At 43.3% G+C, this 17,170-nt stretch overlaps 1 protein-coding gene across 3 annotated transcripts in view; it reads right to left on the bottom strand.

Annotated features, from left to right (window-relative positions):
• Positions 1–17,170, bottom strand: part of tanc1b (tetratricopeptide repeat, ankyrin repeat and coiled-coil containing 1b) — a 110,006-nt gene that overhangs the window by 77,357 nt on the left and 15,479 nt on the right. The window contains exon 3 of one of the 3 annotated variants that reach the window (XM_071913700.2): positions 275–484. The exons of 1 other annotated variant lie outside the window; for it this stretch is intronic. In XM_071913700.2, the coding sequence (XP_071769801.2) occupies positions 275–484 (210 nt within the window). The remainder of the gene's footprint in view (positions 1–274; positions 485–17,170) is intronic. One more of the 3 variants, XM_078285948.1, reaches the window with a different exon arrangement.

Raw genomic sequence — 17,170 nt, 5'->3', positions numbered from 1 at the left:
ACTGAGCTCCTGACTAATATGCACTGGTACAAGATATAAGCCATGTTATTTCAATACCTATTCAATGCATTAAATCAAAGTTCATAATGTTTGACAGCAGTGTAACTAGCTGTCAGACAGGTGTACACTACATTACGCTTTTGTGACCACCTTTTTGGGTCTGGAGAAACCGTGCATCAAGGTAGTTAGGGAAAACAATTTAAAGTTGCGGTGAGTAAGGTGAGCTACACTAAGGTATGGTATGGAAGGTTGGTGGTTCAGGGTAAACTAGTACCTGGTGATCTCTTGCTAGGACGTAAGGGCATCATGTAGGACTGTCGTGGCAACAGAGGTGAGGAGGGCAGGGACATGGACACCCCCTTGGCCAGGCTCAGCCTGAACACATCGTCCTGCACATAAGGGTGAGCACTGCCAGGCTCCTGGGACTGAGGCATTCCTTCAGGCAGGCCTCTTCTTTGGGCGCTGTGGCTGTGGACATCACCTGCTGAGGAGAAAGAGGAGATTGTTACGGACGTTGCCGGCTATTTAGCTGTGTACTAACTTCAGTCAGCTGGCTACTTTTTTGGATGAAAAAAAATATAGCTTAGAAGCATTCATTTTTCAACAGTCTACAGCTAGCTAGTGACGTTATCCAAAAACTGCTTGCTTACAACCCCATATACCAGCAATGCAAAGTAATCTGTAGGCTTTCAAGGCAGACGGGTCCGAGCAGGTCAGTTTTGTTTATATAATGTGCTGAATTAGAGTATTGCGTCATCAAGCATATTTGATGAAAGGGGGTGCTGGTTTGTTTCGCTAAATCGTTTAACCCGTGACAAGTTAAGTCTGTATTACAATTTTCTGTTTACTATAGAGCTATGTGTGTCGGTGTTAATCAGAGAGAGAGAAACATAGTGAGAGTGTATATACACAGAGAGACAGTGACAGTGTGTATGGGTAACTAGAGAGAACGATGAGAAAGACACAGAAAGGCAGAGAGCTATAAAATGAAGGAGGGGGGTTGAGTGCGAGTTCTTGCTGATGCTATTCCATTTCTCTGAAATACTGAATAAATAATGAATGCTGGTTAATTTTGATACAAAAAAATAAAATATGACACTTAAAAATTAAATAAATATTCTAAGAATATTCATTGAGAATGTCTGTTGGGTAAACACAAATGACTATGTTGGCTTATTGTTTTAAGCGAGCCACTTATAGTGCTCGCTTAAAAAGGACTATTGATAGACTTCACTTACAGGGCTAATGGTGGACTTCAGCATAGAGTGGTCTGTTTCTGTAATGCACTAACAACAAAAATTGAATTTTTGAGTGTATTTTTTACTGTGTATACTCACAGAGGAAAACATCTTGTCAGAACCAGTTTTGGACCACCCACTTCTTGCTGCATGGTATGCTATCAAGATTTCCTTCAAGGTAGTACATTGGTCGCGCTTGGACTCGAGATGCAAGTTAGTGCGAATGAATTGCAGCAACAACTTGAGGCCATTCAAGCTTGAGAGAGAGCTGCTTCTGCCCATGAAATCAAAATGAGATTCTAAGATTGCGACAGAATGCTAAGAGGTAAGTACTTTCATACCCAGATCCATCCACAAACAAGGATTACTGGGAGAGGTGGAAAAAACAAGCTAGAGAGACCTCGACAGACCCATGAGAACGTGGGTCCACATGGTGTGTATTTAAACCTAAGGTCATGGGCCAGTGATTTTCTCTCATGCCATAGGGGCACATGAGGAAGGACATCCAGTTAGCGGAGTAAATAAGGCAGTGTCATTGACCAGTGAGTTGAGATAACGTGTGACTCATTGAGCATGCTGGCTGGTTGCTCCATGCTAAGGAGGCTTATTATCCGAACTGGGCAAACCCATTCAGCACGAATGACCAAGTATTTTTATTTCCTTGAGGACAATTATCTGTGTTATCAAACTGAGTACACTCACCAGGGTGGGAAATGTACACCTGCCACCCACCAAATGCGGGTGATTTTGAGCAGTGGCTGGTAAATTTGTTAGCTCCACCAATCATTGTGACAGGTGAACAAAGTTTGCTCAAACCTTTTTTTCTTCCCATGCCCGTCATATTTACAAACATAGTTTCAAAACAAATCCTTTTAAATCCTGTTGCCAGAGAAAACATTAAATAGGGCAGCCTCACTGCCCACTACATCAGTTTAGCTTGCCTAAACTGAGACTAAGTAACACTGTCAAACTGGAAGCAGAACGTGGTGACATATTTTTGGAGTTAAGAAGCCGGCAGAGAAGATTATAAGAGAGGTGGTGCATTGCAGCAGGCGAAGGAGGAGACATAGGGGCCAAAGAAAAAAAGCAATATTTCAATGAGAAGTGGCAACGTGACGAGCAAGGCAAGATGCACAAATTTCGCATGATTTTCATCACCATATTACCATATTTAGCCTTTAACATTGATTTTACAAAGTGGCTGTTAAAAAATGCGAGTAGCTGGTCGAAATTAGTAATCTACTAGTCACTGTGGCTAGTTCCCACACTGACATTCACCATGCAGTACTTAAGAGTGGCCAAACAATTCTGAACTAGGCCCAATATATTTTATTCAACAGTGCAGGGTGGAGCAGCTGGAGATGCCAAGGGCAAAAAAGTGGCTTTATCTATGCCACAGCCTGGTTCATAACAGTTTCTAATGTGGCAGCAAAGCATTGAGCTCACAAGGGTATGGCTTAAAGAAGATAACCTAACCTGTGGGAAGGCGCCCTCTCACATCTCCTGTGAGTACAATGGGCCGATAAGTCATCATAGGTGCTAACAGCGGTTCAGTATCCTGTGGACTAACCTCTAAAACATAAGCCCTGATGATAGGTTTGGTGAGTATGAGACCTCCATGTTTTCATGCTGCCTCCAATCTATATGAAAATAAGGGTAAACATTGTTCTCCGTTTCCCATGGAAAACTCCCTAGTGCAACTCTATAGCAACCTCAAAGAATTCAAAACAGAAGAACCTGTTAAGCTGGTCGCGTTGGTGTGGAATAGAATCCAGTGTGACATTTAAGCCAACGGATTTCTCCTATGTTGCTCCCATGCCCTATACTCTTAAATTATCTGTACTTTGGGGGTATTATTTCACTTTCTCTGCTATCAAATTTAAGCCTAGGCCTAGATATTCCCTACATGTCCTCTGTCTCTCTTATCAAAGGGAATTCCTGCGTTTCACATTCTGAGCCTTTTTCCTGCTAGAAATGGTTCCCTCGGGCTCTCCAGCTGACCTGGCTCGAGACCTGCAAATGACTTTACCTGGCTACTAGTTCGCTCCGTCCGTCCAAGCCCTAGATGGAAAAAACGTAGGTCCTGCATTACTGAGACCCAATCCTGCATGGAAAGTCCATTCCAGCTATGGAGCCGGCGGTAATCTATTCTGTGGCATCAAAGTTGCCCACTCATCATGACCACAAATTAAAATGTATGAATTATCAACCTGTAATAATACAGCTCATGCGTCAGCAGACCCAGCTAGATCATAATCGCAGATGTGGTGAACCACAGTAATGACAATTAGCTTTGGTTCTGTTTTCAGGACCATGCTTGTTGGGTCTCTTGTTGGGGAGACTTCAGCAGATTAGCAATGACGCCTGTCTGCAGCCAGAGGTTTGAACCAATCACAGAAGACAGAAGTGCAAGAGGCAAGCTACTATTAGCGTTCTGCTTCTCTCTTCAGGGAAATGAGTGTTGCTGGCTGCTGGGCTAATCAGAAACAGAGAGTCATTTTCTCCCTGCCTCCGCCTCACCACGGGGGACACAAAGCTGTCCTGTGTTTTAAAGGGCTCCTAAACAAAGAAGAATGTCAGAGACAGGAAGTGGCAAGGTTGCAATGACACCTCTGCACGCCCTCAGACAGACACTTTGAAAAACTTGTGAAGTGATCCACTAATCACTCAGCCAAGGCCAGGACCTGCGGTCACCCTGACCTGAGTGGGACCAAGCATCCATATTCATCAGGTTCACAAAAGTGATATTTTGTGTTATATTATGGATGGCATCCAGGAACTTGCACTTGAGAAATGGTGGCTGCACAAATTTATATTTCACCCAAAAGACTTTAACAAAGACCAAAGCAGATGCAGTCCAAAGTCAGCTAATGAGAAAAGTGTATGGAAATGTAATATATAGTACTTCCAAAAAGTAATGTATTCCATGTTAGGCCTTTTTATATTACCTTTCCATTAAATAAATGCATTATTATGCTATTATGTTCTTTGGAGTATTGAGTTATGTTGCTTATTTTGTGACTGTTAGTTACTGTCCCAAACATGTTCAAATGACCTGCAGAAGAATTGTCATTGATCAATGTAGCAATGTAAAGGACATATTTCATTTAAATGCTTTCTCTTTTCCCTCCATTAATTCAAGGTAATGTGTGTTTCCACAAGGAAACAGTTAACCAGGGTGAGATCACAGCTGCCACCTTTCTTTGATTTGGGCCAATACGAGATGGATTACAGCAAGTCTGGCTAAGCTTTAAAAAAAAAAAAAATCACTGAATTTGGAATAGGATTCTGAAAGTAAATTTGTGTTACTTGCAAGTGCAGCTGTAACAATCCTATCCACATTTACCACAACTGTGTTACTTGTAATGTAATTACTGTAACCTTTATTTTCTTAAAAAATTGAGAGTGGGCAGTCCGCTCACCTTTTAGTATTTTCATTCATTCAGATAGTAGGAGAACAGGCAAGGTGACAGAGTAGGGGAGACACAGCACATAAAGCTCTGGCAGGATTCGGTCCTTGGCCAGCCTGCTACTGTGTCAGCAGACTTAACCACTCCACCATCTCTGCTCGCGCAATTTATGTATCTTATAGTTACAAAGTAAGTTACCACCACTGTTGAGAAGTAGCCTCTTTCAAAAGTCACAAGAGAGCACCACAGCCTATATAGTGGGCTGTACCAAGGACATATGAGGGGCCCCAGTTAAGCCAAAGATACTCAAGGACTCATCTCAACCAATCAGTTCACACCAGCCGATTTGAGGGCAGCAGGGTGGCATGTGGGTGGCAGGGTGGTGTAGTGTGTAGGGAGACTGTCCTTCAAATGGAAGGCCTACGCTCAAGCCCCCGTGACACCAAGTATTCACCCAGCTGAAGTGTCCTTGAGCAAGACACTGAATCCCTACCAGGGGCAATGCTCTGTAGCTGACCCTGCACTCTGACCTCCCTGTTACCCTTTCACTAGAAATCAATAGAGTATCACACTTTCACATGTTCCTTGGTAGGGTAGATTTGAATAGAAATCATTTTCTGAGATTGAGTTTATTCATGATGTGGACTATACTCAGTTCCTCGCAGTCTGTTTGTGTTCAATTTTCCCCTTTAATGATAATGTGTGTATATAAGAATATAGCATAACTCCAGTATACCTTAAAGGCTATGGAAAAAAGTGCAGGCTAAGGTATGCAGGGTCAAGGTAGAGCAGTTTTAATAGAATCATCCTGATTGCTTTAGCGACCAGTTGACACTGTGGCTGTGTGCTGCATCGCTATGCGACTGTATCTGTGTGCAGTTAACCATGTCACTCTCTGTGCCCAAACAACTTCACCAGAGTGTTATACGACAGGATAAGGGAGATGAGGGGGAAGGGCAACGAGAGAAAACACCATTCATGCAGAACTTAAAACTATTAAAAGGGCAATTAACCTAACCACCTCTGTATCACAATACTTCTGTTGTGAGGTACAGCGCCCATTGAAATGTGTGTGTGTGTGTTTGTGTGTGTGTGGGTGGGGGTTATCAGGGAATATTCAAGATATGCAAGGCGCAAATGAGTAGTTCACTCCTTGTGCCTGTAAAATGGTGAGCATTCCAGCCCACACAAGCCTTATGAGTCTAATCTAGCACTCTAAGTGCTGTTCCTTTTAACAATGCCAATATATACTCATTGTCACCATAACCTTGTAGAACAAAGTACTATAGGCTACATCGGCTGCGTACATCTTAAAATCTGCCTTTGGAGCATTCACTTGCTGTGGCCATGGTAGGTCGTGGGTGATACAGGTTTCAGCCATATTGCATGCTAAAGAGATTATGACAAAGTTGTAATTAGGGTTGATGGTTCTGAAAACAAGAGGCGCCACATAAAAGCTGGTCGTCCAAGTGCTGCTGAACAGGCTGCAGTGTGTCACGGTGACTGCGCTGCCATCTGACCCACGCTATATAACTCAGAGGGACACAAGGACAGAAACTCGCCAGCGCTATTTCAGTGTCTTTCCTAAACTCCCGGTTGGGGCAAGGCCTGCAATTTCAGCCCCTGCTGTGGTCAAGGAAATCAACCCTTTCTAATTATACAGCGCTGCCCCAAGATGATGTAAAAATGATTATAGTCCCTTCCATGCTCTTTCTTCCTCATCAAAGCGAAGGGCCAGAGCCCACGAGGACATGCCCTACCCATAAAAAGGCTGAATATTATTCCAAGACATTGATTTAGCAAAATAAACATTAAAGTACAAATCAATTATTTGAGCAGGTCAGTTCGAGTCAAACTCAGGCGCTTAGTCCAACCCATGTCCTGTTTCCCTCACAGTAATATTATAGAGATGGAAACATTTCACTATGCACTAAAAGTACATGAAAGGGAAACTGAAAACCTGGGCTAGGCTAACATTGATGAGGGTACCTTCATTGTTAGAAATTGTATAAAGAAAAATTAAGCACATTTTGGGAGTACATTTCACTATATCTTTTCTTTCTTTCTGATTGCAATATATAGTGAATGGTAGTCCAGCAAGGCCTTTATTCAGGCTATTTGGCAAAAAGACCATCCTTACCAAATAAAAGTCAGCCACAGTGAATTTAAACCTGTTTCTTTTTTCATGCATGGTTTAAGAGTCACATTTTTCTCCCTGCTAGCATGTCAGGTAATGGTCACACAGCTGAATGCTTCAAAATGGCTTTCTGGGTGTAATTCTGGATGGTGTCGGCCGCCTCTCAACTAAATCTGTGCAGAGGAATGTGATCTGTCATTCTGTGTGAGGGAGTGCAAAGGCCCCCCAGGAGATGCAGACTTGCTCTATCGTCCATCAGAGGCTTGAGCTTTCCAACAAAGATGATATAACCTTAAGGTACATGTGCTTTATGCCAGACCAAAAGACACTTGGTATTCAAACCCTGCCACTTGGCACATAGGATAAGAATTATAGTACCAAACCATGTGGGCATCAGCTGGTCACACTAGGAAAGTCTGCCTTTATTTTCTGGGATCGTTTGAACAATATCAATTGTGATATTACCATCCTGCAGATTTTCTATGCAAGAGCATCTTTTTCTCTCTGTGCACATATTGTGTGTCTGTGTGTGAGCACGCACACACACACAGACACACACACAGAAACGCTCTATTAGCTTCTCACTAGTTAATTTGATGAACCACAGAGAGAATGAAGAAAGGCTATAATTAATGCAGATTCTTTTAGTCGACACACAAAGCCACATGACCATAGGACAACCCACCAAAGGGGAAATTCTCCCGCTAGACTGAGTGCCAATGTGGATTCCCTGTGTACTTCCGAGACCAGGGTGACAGTCTCACAAAAGCTGTCATGGTTAACACACAGGCAGCCCACAGGGAGTGGAGAGAGAGCCAGACAACAAGGAATACAGAGTGGGGGAGGGTCTGCAGTACAAGTTGTCTATGATAAAAGAGCAATAAGATCCAATATGAACGCTGAAAATCTGTCTTGATCAAAATCCGCAAAATACTGTATGGCTAAATTGACTTGCTAAAGCAAAGCCAAACAGCCAATCTGCGATTCCTGATGGAGGCACCGGTGTTTTTCCCATAAGGCCATTCTAATTCCAGACCACTTTAGTCAGTCAGTGGTAGCCATAGAAACAGTCAAAATATAAGGTAACCTGACAAAGACTGCAAAAGACAGACTGATGGTAGTAATCAAAATAAGGTTAACTGAATATGGCAGCTCTCTAGCAATAGGCTGCATTCTTCATAATTTTAATATCACTTGTGTAACAACAAGAGCAGTAGAGGGGGATTTATCTCCACCTAGCTTCATTTCTAGCTGAGACTAAAGAATGTAGAGAATAATAGGCAATCACAGTGGCATGTTTTCTTTCTTGCAGGGTCTCATTTTTTATATTCATTATACTCTCTTGTTTATTAAGGACATTAAGAGATTGCCCACACCCCTCCTGTGGGCATATTTTCTACCCTATCAATTCTTTCTGTCAATAATCAAATTCCATTAACTCCACAAGTGTCCAGAGACTTTCCGTGCTGGATTCACAGGCATACTCATCTGTGCTGGTGGCCCCCGAGGAGAGAAACCAACACTGACAGTCTTTTTAGTTTCAACTTGTCAGGAACAGGAACAGTTCCTGAAGCTCTGAAACCCTCAACTCAAATTCATACACACCGGCTAATGAGAACAAATTAGCTGCTTAATGCAGAGCTAAGCTGCTGCAGGCAAGGAAAGGCTGCAGAATGGTTTGGATCCAAAACACACACTCTGTCTCTGTCTCTCTCTTTCTCTCTGATGCTCAGCTCTGCAGTGGCCCGAGCTCTGGAATGTCTTCCCCACTGGCCCCAGGGGAAGGGAGACCGACTGGGAGGGGTTTGTGTGTGTCTTTGGGAGAAGGAGTGGAGGAGGAGGGTAGCACTGGGCAGGGACCATGACATTTCCCATTCCTCTTCATAAATGGCCAATTTAAGCGGATATGGGAAAAATATCTGAGCCAGACGATATCTTTACCACGTTTTATTTCAAGCTTCCTAACAGGGAGGCATTAGGAAGGGCATCAAAGAGACAGATAGGGGAAAGATATGATGTGCCAGATGATAGCACAGAAGCAGAGGGAAGCAGATTTTAATTAAACCATCATCTCAGTGTGAGAAGATATAAGTGTGAATATTGATGAGTTGCTTGCCCGTTGCCCTACCCAAGAGTAGTCTACATGGAGAAGCACAGGTGTGCTATAAAAACACTGATCTCAAAAACACACATGGTACTAGTATATGATTGCACACACACTCAGTATCTTTAAGACTTAACAGTCCCACCTGGGTTTAGAAAGATAAGTTGATGGTGAGGCAATGTTACATGTGCTCACAGCATTTATCAGTCTCAAGGTCGCTGTTGAGCACGGTATTCTGAAAGTTAAACAAACTGCAGGAAGAGCATTATTGAATTTCCACCACTGAAATGCAGCAAGAGATCTCTAACTGTTTTAACAGGTAAAACCTGAAAATTAAGATGTGGAATCATTTTAATGTCACGAGAAATATTGGCTACACATATGCAATTTCCTTGTTATACAACTCTAAAGCTTACATGACAAAGACCATGGATTTATTTTTTAAAAAGTGTTGCCAATAATGTAAGCAACAGAAACATTTAAGTGTACATACTTTTGAGTTGCCATACTGTAGACAAAAGAGAACAGCATGCAAAACACAAATGCTAGTATTGGACTGTCATTAGAAATCTAATTGCAATGAGTTGCCAAGTTGAATTGCCAAGAGTGCCCTTATTTCATCAAAGCTTTGGAATATATTAAGGCAGATCCACTGCTGACAGAGCTGGCTGGGGAGTTATTGATATTCATACTGGCAGCATTGTGTGTGAGGTTCCCAGTCTGAATGTCTCTCTGCAGGCCTCTTCAGTCCCAGACTCTAGAGAAGTGGGGCACGCTGATTCACTCCCACGCTAGGGGCAAAATAACCCTCTCACCTCCTATTCATTCACATCCACACACAGCTAATCCTAATCGGAGCCCTTTGATTGGTGACAGTAGAGTCAGCTGCTGTGTGTGCTTTGACGCTCTTCAATTGAGGTACTGTCCGACCTGGCCAAAGCTGTCACGCTCTGAACATTCCAGTGTGTACTAGACATAAGGACTAGAGAAGCCTATTTAAGGGCTACTATAGGAAAGGCTCGGCATTAGATAGGATCCCTCTTTATTGAAGTGTTTCTCAACTCACACAATCTGGATAGCAAAAAGGGGACATTTTCTTCCCAACAAGTGTATGTCTGATCCACAGGGTAGGTGCTTAATGATGAATTGTGAACTCAACGACAAGTCCTTGTGGTTTGGAATAAAAAGCGCAATTGTATGGTTTCTGTGGAGAGCTATTGAGCTATTGATGTGTGAATGCTTCCAAAACCATGAAATGGCTCACATGGGGTTTACATGGGGCTAATTACATGAATGTCCTATACTAGTTGTGGAGATGGCTGGTACAGTCTACACAAAAGGACAGATGGATGATGGATGAGCCTGAGCACTTTTCCATGATCAGCCATCTGATGACTGAACAGAGCTCTGGGGCCATGGTGCCTCAAAGTGCAGGATTCACAACGCAACCCCCTGAGGAGTGGACAAGAGCGCTGGGCCTGATTTCTTCACCCGCCCCACGTTCTCTGTTTTCCCCGTCAACCTTGGAGCTTTTTCCAAAGGTTCACATTTTTGGACTGGTAACTTCTGTCTGTGCAGCTCTGAGACGGACTGGAGTTTATTTCCATGCACAAAACCCAGTGCAGTGTGGTCTGGAGTCCTAGGTTGCCATGGAGATCTGGTTTAACAACAGATTTGGATTGCCATTAGCACAGATCATTAGGCAGAGCTTCTTCTGGGGCCAGGTGAGGTCATGAGAACATCACTAACCACTGGACAATTGGAAGTCTCAGCTAACGGCCTTTTCAGTAACGTTAAATGGACGAGGTTGTGGCACAAAGGATGTCCATCCGATCCCTTCCACAGAGCCTAATCCCATAAGCAAACAAGGGCCAGGGCGAATCTTGCAGCTTTGTACCATGATTGAAAATCTGTGTTATTGGTGAACCCTTGTGAGTTTAGAATCAATCAAAGTTGCATCGTTTGTTAGCCTTAGTGGGCAGATATATTTTTCTACCATTAGCGACAATGTGCTAATAGATTGATGATATGTTGATTGTTTTTTTTAAATGATTAATTATAGGGTAAAGTGAGGTCCAAAGTGAATTATCCCTTCTGATATTCAACAGATCTCTTCTACAAATCCTGAAGCCTGCTCTTCACCCTGACTTCTATCCTGCTCTAACCACTCTATTTAGGCTTCAGTAAGCTTCACCAGCAGTGCTGGAATGTATCCAAGTGGCTGTGCAGTCTTCAAATGAGAAGAAGAATGATCTTGAAATGCCATCTTTAAAATGAGGGAGAGGTGAATTTGAAGAGGGAGCATACCGGGCAGTTTGCTCCTCCTTGCATTAAGCATTATCCCATCTTCCTTTGAGGCTAGGCACAAAGGAGCCGAGGTCATTAGTTCACTCAGTCTCAAACCCTCCTGAGCTAGGGATGGCAAGGCATTCATCTGCAGATGCAATCACAAAAAAGCAGCTCTGTGTGCCATTCAGAAGCGCAGAACAGAGCAGAGTAGAGCAAAGCAGGGTAGAGGAGGGAGAAGGGGCCCCAAGGCCCAAGACTGAGCAGAGGTCTCCACAGACACCCACACAGACATTTCAGAAAGTCAGACACTGTGACAGCAAGGGTTAGTGTCTGCATAGTGAGATGAAGCAAATGAGAAATCCATAAACCACACGAACTTAGAAAAAAAAAAATAAAGTACTAATATAAAATTAGGTAGTGAACAACTAGCATTTTCTACGCTCTATGGGCGACAGAATCACCTACAGGATAAAAAGTCACCCTTGAAATGCTGAATCAGATCAGAAACAAGAGGAGAGAACACCATATTAGGTGCAGACACTGCACCGGTGTGTGGGCGATGTTGAAGGTATAAAAGCAAAAGGGAGAAGGAAGACAGAAGGAATGTGTCTGCCCAGACAGGTCACGTTGTAATTAGAAACGTCTGTGGCCTGCTGACCTCTCTAGCCAATGAACTGCCACAACAGCCACTATCACCCTTCAAAAGCCATCCAAAACACCCCAGGATGTTAACTGATAAACTGTCCTTTCCCTTCTCTTTGAACTATCAAAAGAATCCATCGGCCCACGGATGGGGCGGGGGGCCACAGACACCACTCCGACTGGGCTGCTGTTGTGCTACAGATGACATCACCCCCCCCTCTCAGCCAGTCCTAATGTATTTGTTTGGCTTATTTTCCGTCGCTGTGGTAGCACTTCCAAGGTCACAGACGGCGTCGGTGCAAAGTGCAGGGGAGGCGGAGTGGGGAAATGGAGAGTGGTCGCCAGCCGCTGCTCTGGCAGATAGTGGGCCTCTGGGAACCATGGAAGCATCGCTCCAGATTCCTCACAGCCAGAAGCCGCTGTTCAGGAAGAGCAGTGTCAGATTTGACCCTGTGCCAGTTCACTTAGCACCCCTAAAGGGACGGATATGGAAACAACAGATCTTCTCATTCACCCCATCTCCCCAGGCAGCACAAGAAAAAAAAAACTTTCCTTAACATCAAAAAATATAAGTAGAGAATCAGATGTTGGTTATGGGTGCCAAATGACATGGCAGAACAGATTGTTTTTTTATGGTTATCATTCAAATTGCAACAATCACTATCAAAATGACTACAGGCACAAGTAATGTAATGAGCCATAACAAATCAGTTTGACACAGTATTTTTAATATTACAACAGTGGAATAGCTGCACTGACATAATTCATATCCGCAATACTTCTGAATAACAGAATGCAATGACCCACAGAATTGCTGGAACGGCAAACTTCGACATCAACTCATTATGTGATGCAAGACCATTTTCTCTAAGGCAATGACACCTTTAAGATTGCATGGCCACATTGTGGCAACTGGTGCTGAATGAGATTAGCAAAATTACATTAGCTTCAAAGCCTTCATCATAGAAGTCTTGGGTCATGTGATGTGAAATGAAATGTAGCCAAAGCCCAATGTTTGTTGTTTTTAAGAGGTTCTGCAAACAGATAACGGTAAAAAGGTTCACTGCTTTCCCAAAGTGCCCTTATTTTGCTTTTCAGAAGACGTGAAGACAGAGACAGGGAGTGTCTCATGTGGATACACCTGAGGTTTAAGGGTATGTGTGTATATACAGTGTGTGTGTGTGTGTGTGTGTGTGTGTGTGTGTGTGTGTGTGTATGTGCGTGTGTGTGTGTGTGTACATGTATGTGTGTGTATGTGAGAGATGTGGTTTGAGCTACGCCCCGCTAATCGTTGCCTGCTGGCTGCACAGTGCTTTGATAGTCGTGTAGGTCTAGAACTGCACTCAATGGTCTCCTTTGTGAATCAGGTGCATTCTTTTTTTTTTTCTTCATTTTAAAATCCTACCTCTACTGTCTGGACATGAAAATCCTGACTGGGAGAAAAGGTAGAAAACTTGGGCTCTGGCCAATAGGCATTTCACAATTGTCAGCACAATTGTTTTCTTTTAATTTAAATTATAAGGCGGCCATTGGATGGTAATCGAGATGTAGGTCTATGTCGTTGTGGTTTTAAGTGGAATTGATTTCGAAGATCTTTCTAATCCTAACAGCACAATTTGGCTTAGAAGCTCAAATGACAAACCAAAAACTAATCTAAGCTTCATAAGCTTATTTCAGTACTAAGTGTTTTTCAAAAGGAAAACCATGGGCTGATGATAAACGAGTCAGTCGTTATGGTTTGAGCACTAGTTATTATGGTTAACAAATATCAAAGAATGTTGATTGTGCAATTGGAAAATGTATATTGTGGTTGCCTGTCTGTGTGTGTGTGTGTGTATGTGTGTGTACGCACACATGCACTACTGCTTTTGCATGTGTGTGTGTGCATGTGTACGGGCAAACATGTAGGTCTCTGTGTTGTCCTGTGCAGTTCACGTATATCATCTGTGGTCTAGACATCCTGTGGTCGCCTGGATCTGTGCTGTTTGTCTGTCTGTCTTGGTCTAGCACTCAAGGCTTTTCGTTATGCGACTCCAAATTTATGAAAGCAAAGTTTACCTTGGTTTGTTTACAAATTCGTCTTCTTCCCCCTCACCACTGAGGCCTATAAAAGAACCTGAGCATGCCCTTTCACTGACTCACTGCTTCCTCTTCCATTGTTACCAGACGCAGGTGTTGCAGCAACTACTTTGAACATTTTCATTAAACCAAAAAACTCACATATGCTATTCCTTGATCATGGGCAGTCAAGTCAAGATTTGTGTGCATGAACAAGTCTCTCCCAAAGTTAGAAACAAGAGAACCAAAACGTCCTGTCTGTGATTTCACCAAGCAACTACCATAGAACCACACTGTGCATTCCCATTTCACCTGGGCCACAAACTCATCCCAGGCAAAGGAACCATTTTCCTAATAGAAGAAAATTTCCGCTATATAACCTCCGCCCACCATGGAAGAACGCTGTGAAGGAGTTTTCCTTGAGTTTCCTCGCAAGCCACAGGACAAGGAGGGAGCGCGTCTCAAAATGGCTGCGGTTGATATGGTTAGAGAGGAGGCTGCCACACAGCTGCTCACAGAGAAGGGACCAGGCTGACACAGGCAGTCTTAGACTAGTATCTGTGGGCAGACTGTGCAATGTACGATGGTCTATTAATGTCTGAGGGGAGCGTCGACCACCATCTCTGTGTCGGAGAGAAGGAGTTCATCTTGACCACGCACTCGGTTTACTGCTGGTGTGGTACTCCATGGTGTTAGGAGACTGCACCTAACAGACAAAACACCTCACCCTAGAAACCGGGTGCCTAAAAGAAACTTGTGTCACACGTCAGTAACGTTCATACACTTCATTACCCATTCAGAAGGTAATGACCTCCTGCTGAAGCTAAGGTGGTCGACACACATAAATAAGATAAATTGGGGGAGAGAATATTTCAGTGCAAAAGCAAGCCTGCTGAGTGGTTTTGTATTTTACTGATACCGCTGTCCTCAAAAAACAGCATGCTCTAAAGCGGACATGTTGTAGCTTCACTAAATGTGGAAAGGCAGAGATTTTTCTGAGATAAGACTTTATATAAGAGTCCCATGGTCCAGTAAACTTTGAGGGAAAATATGCTGTATTTATCAATCAATAAAAAAATCAGTTTTTGTTTTGACAAACCACTGTCCATCAACTGTTCAATTTTTTTTTTGGTTTGGACAAACAACTGCCCAACCATCTGCTGTTTCTGTTTATTGAGGGATGTCTTTCCATAACAGTAAAAATTCCTGATGTTAAACCCCTGTGGACAGTTGAAAGGGAGAGAGAATGCAGAAAACAGGGAAGGAATCTCTGCAATGTCAGTTGCTCTGTTCAGCACTAAAACCCCAGAGAGGGAATATAGAAAAAAATATAGAAATCAGGGAAGCAATCTCTGCAATGTCAGCTACTCTGTTCAGCATTATCACCCCACAAACAGCTTCCTTTTGACTCAACAGAGGAACATCCTTGTGAATGATTAGCCTACTTCATCATGATTGTGATACTTCCAATTTAGAGAACCATGGGACAGCAAAAAACACACAACCTTCATTACAAAAAAACACTAAATTTCCAATTTAGAGAACCATGGGACAGCAAAAAACACAACCTTCATTACCAAAAAAGCTTGCTTTGTAACCGATTTCCTCTGTTGTCTGACCCTCTGCAACAAATCACTGTTTCATGTCACAACACACAGAAACTGTTGAGACAGCATGTACCAGTCGCCATCACAGCTGAGACAACAGTGAAGGCCTTAATGGTCTCTCTCACACACACACACACACACACACACACACACACACAAAACCTATTAGTGGTTGACGAAACTGTGAATACTCATCTTTCACTTCCTGAAATCTAAATGAGGTTGGTCCTAATGAAAAATTGCCCCTTTAAAAAATGACATTGAAATTAAAATTCAGTAGAAGCACATTCTTGTCTATGTTTACTTATCCTCCGTCGTTTCTCAATTAAATGTGGCTCATTGTGATGGGATTTTTGGTCATAAGAGCAAAGCCACCCCCTGCTGTGGGAGATCTTTGATGGAAAGGGCGATGTGGCCACATGTTCACTCTTCAATTGCAAGCTAGGCTGTATTTGATGAAAACACAGAAGCTTCAAGGTAGGAGTATTGCACTATTTGGGGGGGATTTCATGTGCAGGCCTGGGTGTCTTCAAACAGACTATAGTCATCCATGTATATTCAAACTTTCAGCAAAAAGATGACATCTTTCCTTTGCCCCCTCCCTCATATTGAGACGTGTAAGCCTACTATTCCCACTGACTCTTGGCTAATCTGAAAAAATGAATGTCATGTCGCTGCTGTCAGCATGCCGTAGGCCAATTATTGTCCTAGTAGATCTACTGCTAGGAACTGTAACTAGAGCAGGGCTATATGGTTGATCCCCCTCCTCAGTGTTGATAAGTCGGCGACAGGGCTGCTGCCTCCCGTTCAGCCAGGTGCATGGCTTCTGTCTCCATACCGCCAAACAAACTAAGAGAAGCCCTGCCAACTGGTGGTGGTGGCTGTGTGCCTGTGTGTGTGTGTATGTAGGTACATGTGTATAAGTGTGCGTGTGTTGAAATGGGGGGTGGGTGGGGGGTAAACAGCTGAAACAGTTGTCACCTCAAAGAGTGCATGGCAATGCATGCTAGTGTGATTAACACTGGGTCACAACTTTTTCTGGCAGCTGCCTCAAGCGGCCCAGCCAACAGAGCAGCAAGCCCAAGTCAGAGGGCCTTGAGAGGCATCAGCCAGCCCACACAGTCACACTCAGTCATTCAAGCGGAGTCCAAACGGCTGTTTCCCCCAGTTCACATCACGAACACATACCGACTGAAGAAGCTGGTGATACTCCCAGGACAGTAGCTACAGTAAGTAAAGGTAAAAACTTTACTCAAGAAAGTGGTGTCCAAACTAGATACAGAGAATTTGCAGGGAGGCTGGGAGGGGCCTCCATGAAGGGAAAAAGAGAAAACTCTCTCTAAAGACAGAGCATAAAATCTCTTCATGTGTTTCAAGTCTACCAAAGGGACAAGATACGGCCTGGAGTTTAGCTTCCCTCCATTTCCAACTCATAAAACTTATAACATCTTCAACACATCAATGCTGGGACTTAAAAAATGGCTCATAACATATCCAAAGCAGCAGTAACACGTAGAACATGAATGTCATGTTTTAAAATGAAATATTAAAAGAGGCTACAGAGACTGCTGCATGCTGGCTAAAAACCGTGGCCTGAATTCTACGTGCTTTGAGTTTTTCAGAACACGGCTCAGAACATTGTTGTTTCCTTATGGCGACAAAATGTTTACCTCAAGAGGACCACA

This window comes from Centroberyx gerrardi, chromosome 10, assembly GCF_048128805.1.
Source record: "Centroberyx gerrardi isolate f3 chromosome 10, fCenGer3.hap1.cur.20231027, whole genome shotgun sequence".
NCBI classification, from domain to species: Eukaryota; Metazoa; Chordata; class Actinopteri; order Beryciformes; family Berycidae; genus Centroberyx; species Centroberyx gerrardi.
The sequence above is the reverse complement of the archived record's forward strand: the minus strand, read 5'-3'. Positions and strand labels throughout refer to the sequence as shown.